The sequence below is a fragment of the Lactuca sativa genome, chromosome 5, assembly GCF_002870075.4.
Source record: "Lactuca sativa cultivar Salinas chromosome 5, Lsat_Salinas_v11, whole genome shotgun sequence".
Classification (NCBI taxonomy): domain Eukaryota; kingdom Viridiplantae; phylum Streptophyta; class Magnoliopsida; order Asterales; family Asteraceae; genus Lactuca; species Lactuca sativa.
The window spans coordinates 349316945-349324919 of NC_056627.2; the positions used below are offsets into that span (position 1 = coordinate 349316945).

General features: G+C 35.9%; 1 protein-coding gene across 1 annotated transcript; it reads right to left on the reverse strand.

The window, feature by feature from the left end:
- Positions 1-266: 266 nt before the first annotated feature.
- LOC111878732 (CBL-interacting serine/threonine-protein kinase 11) lies at positions 267-2021 on the reverse strand. The gene has a single exon (XM_023875236.3). The coding sequence runs from the start codon at positions 1826-1828 to the stop codon at positions 530-532; it is 1299 nt and encodes a 432-aa protein (XP_023731004.1). The 5' UTR covers positions 1829-2021; the 3' UTR covers positions 267-529.
- Between the last annotated feature and the right edge of the window lie 5954 nt (positions 2022-7975).

Genomic DNA, 7975 nt, shown 5'->3' on the forward strand with positions numbered 1-7975 from the left:
ACCTGAACACATGCTAATCTACAGTTGGTTATTGCGTCTTCTTTGGATATAATCTTGTCTCTTGGTCATCTCATCGACAACTTGGCGTCGAGGCCGAATGTGGTCACACCGAATATCTTGTGGTTGAAAATGTGGTCACGAAAACAATTGGTTAGGTCCTTAATCATGGACTTGTTTAATTGTTTATAGTTTGGACAATTGGGATTCATCCATATATAACTACTTCACTCATCCACTCTTCTCTAATCGGTAAATTAGTAAAAATCTTTAATGGAAACAAAAAATCAGCTTCTTTATTTCTTGTTGTAGCATCACAAGCCCATACAACATCTGTTTTACAACACAAAACCAAACTTACAATTGCCCCCAAATATTTATGTGGCAAGTGTCACGTAATGTACAAAATCATAAATTACAGTTTTCTCCATCAACAAACTAACAAAAGCTATGTTTTTTTTTCCTACAAGGGTACAAAAAAATTATTTGAAAAAAAACAAAGATGTGAGTAAATATATATGTATATGAAGGATCAGGTACATACTTCCGACACGTACCCCGCCGGCGAGCCACTAGTTGTCGGTACCTGTACATGCCGCCGATCAAGCAACTCCGATCTAATTTTGTTATTCCACAACTCATCGTAGAAATCTGTACCTCCACCGCTACTTTGAACCTCCACCACCACTAAATTTTCCGTCAACCGGAAAACCTCCAATCCGATTGCGTACTTACCACTCCGGTTTACCAAATCGACACCCCATTCCTTTCGTTTCTGGATCCTCACGTTTGCCTCCTTTACAATCTCCTCAACTTTCTCGATGATTTTCTCCGGCGACTCGGCCACCACCAGTCTTTCACCTTTTCCCGGCGAGCTACTTGTGCCGTCAAACAAAGGAGAGAGGTTTAAACCGGAGGAAAATGATATTATATCGAAGGCGTTCAACGACGTTGATTTATCGTCTTCTTCTGGTCTGCCGACGATTTGTACGTCGTCTTCTAGCTTTAATTCTTTGTATCCTTTCCTGAACCACGGATCTGTTTTGATCTCATCGACGGTGATCCTCGTCTCTGGTTTTGTGTCAAGAAGACGAGATAAAAACCGCTTGAGATCATGTGACATCCATTTAGGGCACTTGTATTCGCCTTTGTAGATCTTCTTATACATCATCATGAGGTTTGCGTCATTGAACGGCAGGAAAGCAGCGTTCAACACGAACAGGATGACACCGCATGACCAGATATCCGCCTTCGCTCCGTCATACCCTCTCTTCGTGAGAATTTCCGGTGCGACGTACGATGGCGTGCCACACAGTGTATGTAACAATCCATCGGCTCGGATCTGACCTGTAACAGCACTCAACCCAAAATCCGTAACCTTCAGATCTCCGTTCTCGTCGATGAGGAGATTTTCAGGTTTCAGATCTCTATGAAAAACTCCACGAGAATGACAATATCCGATGGCAGAGATCAATTGTTGAAAGTACTTCCGGCTATGCGATTCAGATAAACGACCTTTCGCAACCTTGGCGAACAACTCACCGCCTTTCACAAACTCCATCACGAAATAGATCTTCGTCTTCGTCGCCATAACTTCATACAATTCAACAATGTTCGGATGCCGGAGCCGCCGCATAATATCGATCTCGCGCTTCACGTTCGACACAAGATGAGCGTTATGAGCGATCTTATGCTTATTGATTACCTTAATAGCAACGCTGTGACCATTTTTGATGTCCCTAGCATGGTACACCTTAGCGAAAGCGCCGCAGCCGAGGAGTTTTCCGACATCATACTTCCCGAATAAGGAATTGGCCGCCGAAGAGGCCATGCCGGGCACAATATTTGCGTCGACCTCTGGTGTATCAACCCAGCGACACCAGAGATCGTATCGGAGTTGGAGGGGGGGTGAAATTTCAATAGAATTATGGAAGATTGACGGAGATCGGAGTAGATTTTGGGGTTTTCCAATTCGAATTTCTGATTGTTTTTTGTTGGGCAGACAAATTTGACGGTTTAATTGTCTGTGTGTGACCTATATACCAGCGGAGCATTCGCTGTATGTTTTATTTATTTTTCACATTTTAAATATTTTAAAATTTTTTAACAAGAGACGTGGCTGTACGTCAATAAATCATTATCATAATTCTTCTTATGGCAATCTTAAAATTATTTCCTTAAAAACTTATATTTATACCCCATTCCAATATTCCATTAAGTCATTTTCATGTTATTAACTCTCATGGGACGTGTTCGTCAAATTAGTCAAACTAGCTGGTAGTGGTAGAGGATAGCTTGTAGAAAGTAGCGGATAGCTTGTAGCATGTAGTGTTTTGTTAAACGCTACATGAAGTAGCATTTGGATTTGGAGCGTTTTGATTAAAGTAAACGCTAGAAGCTTGTAGTGTCAAACGAGACTTTTTGTTTTAAACGGAGCATTTTGTCAAACGCTAGAAGCTAGAAGCTCTCAAACGCTCCGTGCCGAACACGCCCATGGTCATTTAATTGAGATATAATTAAAGTAACCTTTATAAACAATTTTATTAACAAAAAAAATCAATTTTTGTTAAAATAGCAATTTTTTTTCCAAAATGTCACATTTCAAACTACTTAAGTACATTTCAGAGTTGGTGGATGGTTGGTATAAAGGTATTTCAAAATCTAACATGTTATATTTCTAACATAAGTTTATTCCGGATTGACGATTACATTCTAGAGTGATACTCTAGACTAACTAAATTCAATATTTGTATCCATTTTTGGTCCATTGTGAATAATTGTGTTTTTCAAAAACTGTTTAGAGGATCTTGAAATCGAGATTTCTTTCCCAAATCACAGTCCGACCCACTTTGATACCCCCACTTGGGTTATAGGCAAGCGCAACCAAGCCTGGTAGATTTCTATTCTTGAAAAAATGAGTATATGTAATTAGTTTTTAAAGTGATAGTTTGTTGTGGAGGACAATGGAAGCTAATAGACGACATTGTGTGTTCTATTGCTCCATATTAAACATCTTATAGTGTGGATTTAACCAGCAATATCAATTCTTTTGGGTTGGTGTTCAAAATAGACAAAATAGATTTCCCAACATCTTCATTTCTTATATCATTTAAGGATTAAGAAACAGAAGGTTTTCACAAACTTACAAACGAAACCTCACTACAGAGAACCTATTCTACTCTCTCGATTTATCACTCAACCCTAATCTAAACAGTCAACACAAATCTATTCATTTGAAACACTATACTGAACACAATAGAACAACAACTCATCAACATAACAGATGAACAAAACAAGATCAGAAAGAAATGAGAGTATTAGATGAAAACCCTAAACAAGAAACCCTATCTCTGGATCTGGAAGTGATAACATCTGATGAACATGACTCTTCCTTAGCATATATACTACGGATACTTAGATATGGAGCAAACCCGTAAAACTGATCCATCTTCTGACCCGCGTGTTTTCCCTGCAATTTCACTTAACACCCAACAAAATATATCTTGACTAACTTCCACCCTTATTATCAAAACTTGACATTTTAAGTTAATAAATATGAGATTGAACCTTTATTACTTTCAACATCCCCCCTCAATCGAAATATTTATTTTTCCTTCTTAAACACATCAACAAGACCCATTTTCTTAGATAAAAAATTATGTTGATTTACATTTAAGGACTTAGTAAGAATATTTGCATTTTGATCAGAAGAACTGATCTTAACCAATTTTAAAATTTCATTAGAAATTTTTTCCCTAACAAAATGCAAATCAATCTCAAAGTGCTTTGTTCTTTCATGAAACACATGATTAAGAGTTAACTTAATCGTTGAATCATTATCACAAAACAGAGAGACTGGAATAAGATCTTTGTGTTGGATTAGTGTCTAAGTCCATAACTGTTTTGGTATGTACTTGACCCGATTATGAGCATGGTCCTTTTGGGTTGCCTTCACTATAGCAATATGTAGGATAATTTAAGGAGAAAAAGGTTTAAATATGATTTATTAATATATTATGAGAATAATATATTAAAGGAGAAATCATATTGTTTAATTAATATTAGTCAAGAATTAATTGTTAATTAATTTTGTGGCTAAAAGAGATTAATTAAACTTAGGGGACTGAAGTTGTAATTATAAGATAATTATAATTGGGCTATGGATCACCAAATAATATATAGGTTGGACGAATTCTATGGGTAGCCCATTAGAAATCGTCCAAGGGATATGTTTAAGGAGTCCATGGGCTGCTTAGGGCCTAAGCAGTCAAATTAGGGTTTCCTGGTTGTAAACCCTAATAGCCTACATGTATATAAAGGGCCCCTATGCCCCAAAAACGTGGACAAGTCTTCCATTAGGGTTTCCAGCCGTTTTTGGTGCCTCCTTTTCTTCTCCTCTTCATCCAAGTTGCATATGGTGTTTGTGACTCCATTAGAGGTACTACACTTGTGGTACTTGCTTTCAAGAGCTAAGGAAATTCAAGGAACTAGTTGTTATTGCTATATAACAACAAAGGTATGTATTCTAGCTTTATATATGAATTTCGAAAATTATAGTAGCATGCCAGGTTTCTTTTTGTGTTCATAAAGCTGTATAACTAATAGTGAAAACATAGATCCAATACTAGGGTTCATGCACACATAGGATTGTTTGTATTAAACCCATCAGTGGTATCAGAGCCATTGGTTTTTGTTTTCAATTAGCTTTTATTCAAATTTGTGAACTTGACATATTAGGGTTTATGGCTAATAAACCCTAAAGGCTAGGTAATTTTCGCAATTAGGGTTGCAAAACCCTAAATGGCGATTTTTGCTAGGGTTTCCCAAATCCTTTCCTTAGCCTCCAAGATTTTGAAATCTAGGGTTTTCCAACCCTTGGATTTCGAAATTACCTCCTTCCCCAAGGTTAGATCCTAAATTTTAGGGATTTGGATAATCCCATATCTTGTAATTATCTTTTAATTGTTAAATATGGTAATTAAAGATCTTGAATTATCCCATCCCTTATTTTCGAGATTTAGAGAGGGATTCAAGGGATTTGGATATCTTAGATGTATAATTGGTAATTATCCTCATGATCTAGATAATCCCTTGTGATTTAATAATTTAAATTAATTGTTTAATTTATGGTAATTATTAAATCAACAATTTTAATATTTAAAATTTTAATTTAAATGTCTCAAATTCAAAATTTTAAGTGAGATTAAAACCTAATTGTTTTGAAGAGTTTCAAAACTTGCCCTCAAGTTTTGGAATTTAAATTGTTGATTAAAAGTTAATTTTGAAAGTCTAAAATCCAAAACCCTGATTTTGAAAAGTTCAAATTAAACCCTTATGGTTTTATTAAATTAATTAAGTGTATAATTAAAAGAGATTTAATAAATCCATAATGATTTTGGTTAATTAAAAGTATAATTTAAACCACCTAGTATTTTAAAAGTGTAAAATACACCCTTATACTATATATAACATTAAAAGTTTAATATTATATATGTATAACTAAAAATTCAGTCTTACCGTTAGTAGGCCTCATTCACGAAGCTAGTCTATAAGGGGTGTTTAAGGAAATTGCCTATAAAATGGCGATTGAATGGGTATCCACTCTTACCCACCGCACTCTTGACTAGTGGAGGGTCGTTAGCCGAACGGGTAAGATAGGACAGAAACCTTCCATTATAAGTATAATGAAGTACAAAGTAACTACATGCTTCTTTTTTCAAATTCCCAAATCATAGTTACTTTAGGCAAAAGGTGAAATTGTATGCTAACCCATGGAATTACACTTCGTACCCTTGTCAAACGTTAGTGGAGCGTGTGTGGTTAACCGGCACACTAATTTGGGGATGACATTAGTAGCGAAGGGTGACTCGATGTTTGTCATAGATCAATGGAGCGTGTGTGGCTAACCGGCACATTGATTAGGTGATAGTAACATTGGGTGCACCACGTGATTCGCATGGTTATTCACACCTTGTTTGTGATCCTCGGTATCCCAGTCACGAATAGTAGGGCATAATCGAGATTAAACATGCCATTAAAGAGTTCAATGAGTCTCAAAAGATCTAGGAGTTTCAATTCATTTAAAACTTAAACTTCTTTTTCGTTTTTCATGGTGGAAATTGGTAAATCGTCATTTACCTACCTTCAAATATTCTGCAACTAGATTACGGCATCCCTCTTCTAGGTTGTAGAGTATTGTGTTGGATCCTAGCTTGATGTTTCTTTTGGGTGTTGCATCAAGAATTCTAATCAACTTAACTTGAATTTTCTCCCGTTTTGTAGATGTCTGAATCTTACAATAGTCTTCCCAAATCCTTTGGAACAAGCTTTCCAAATGAAGATGACGTTCCGAGATACGATCAAGGAAATGAGAGTCATGCTTCACTTCCTCCACCTCCTCCAATTATTCTCCCTGACCCACAAGTTCAAAGGCTTGAAAAGTTCAAGCTCACTCAAGCCCTTTTGGCAAGTAAACACGAAGATGGGAAACCTGTGTGTGCACACGTCTTAGAGATGAAGTCACACATTGATAGGTTAAGCATGTTGGGTGTCAAGATTTCAAGCGAGTTGGCTGCTGACTGGGTTCTTCAGTCACTTACTGAATCATATAGTGAGTTCGTTAGAGAGTACTATATGATGGATCACGACGTGACCCTTATTGATCTCACCTATTTGCTTATAGCTGCTGAATCAGCAATGATTTGGCGTGCTAATCAAGCAAACTTGTCTGGTGAATCAAGCTCCCAAACTTCAATGGACACTGGCAACATTGGAAGTGCAGAAAGAACTAAGTTTGTGATTGTCTGATGTGTTGTGCCAAAGGAGTCTATTTGCTTTTATTGCTAAGAGAAGGGGCATTGGAAACAAAGCTGCCCTAATTATCTGAGAGATCTAAGAGATGGGAGAGTCAAGACGTATGACTCTGCTTCAGGTAAAATCCATTAACTAACTCTTTTAAGTTCCTATTCTAGATTCTTAATACATGATGTGATAAGATTACATTTTGATGTTTTGTAGGATCGAAGAAAAGAGAGGAAGCTTGAGAAAAGAAGTGAGCTGAATCTGATCATGAAGAAATGGATTTCGATCGCATTACTTGAAGAATGGATTCTTGAGCTACTACTTGGAGTTAGAATAGATTGTTAAGAAATATGTAATAACATAGTTTTTCAATTGAATTACATTGTAAGGACAATTTTTTTCCGCAATAAAATGAATTTTGATTTTATCTTATTTATTTATCCTTGTAATGGCATGTATGAAAAATTAATGTTTGAATGTTTCTATTATTAGCAATAATGGATTTGATTCTTAATTGTATTATTTGTGGAAGTGTCAAGAATTTACCAAGTAAGGAGAGTTTCTCATCACCCAAGTTTCAATTTGACAGAAACTTGGAATCATGCAATGTGTATTGTATGATGAATGAAAAACTTTTACATTTGGGAAACTTAGACTAATTCTTTGGCAAAGTGTCAATTAAAGGACAAGGAGATCAAGTACACAAGGTTGTGTGTTGATCAAGTCCACCACAAGAGTGACAAAGATATTCGTCATGATTTACTAAAGCTTAGTAAATATGATTATACTTATAAGATTAAGTATAATTCTGAGTTGATTGAAAAAGTTTCAATGAATAGTAGAACGAATAAAGAAGAATCAAGTAGGCAGAAAGATAAAAGTTTCTCTATTCTAAGAAGAAGGGATAGTAACTTTTATTGTGTTTTATGATAAGTCTTAATGATTAGGAACCATATCTCAATTGATCCTCTAAGTGAGTCTTAGTGCATTTGCATGTCTAAGAAGAGGTATCAAGTATTGTAGAAATGGATATATCAATAAGTCAATCATACTTCGTTCCAATATCAAGTCTTAGAGTCAAGATTGTGACATTGAGTGAAAAGTCTTAAGTAGGTTTATAACACTCATCAAATGTGGAATTTGGAAAAGTTTTCTAATTCTTGCACATTTGAAATTG

Coding starts and splice junctions, on each gene's coding strand:
- LOC111878732 (XM_023875236.3), bottom strand. CDS start 1,828: ATGGCCTCTTCGGCGGCCAATTCCTTATTCGGGAAGTATGATGTCGGA.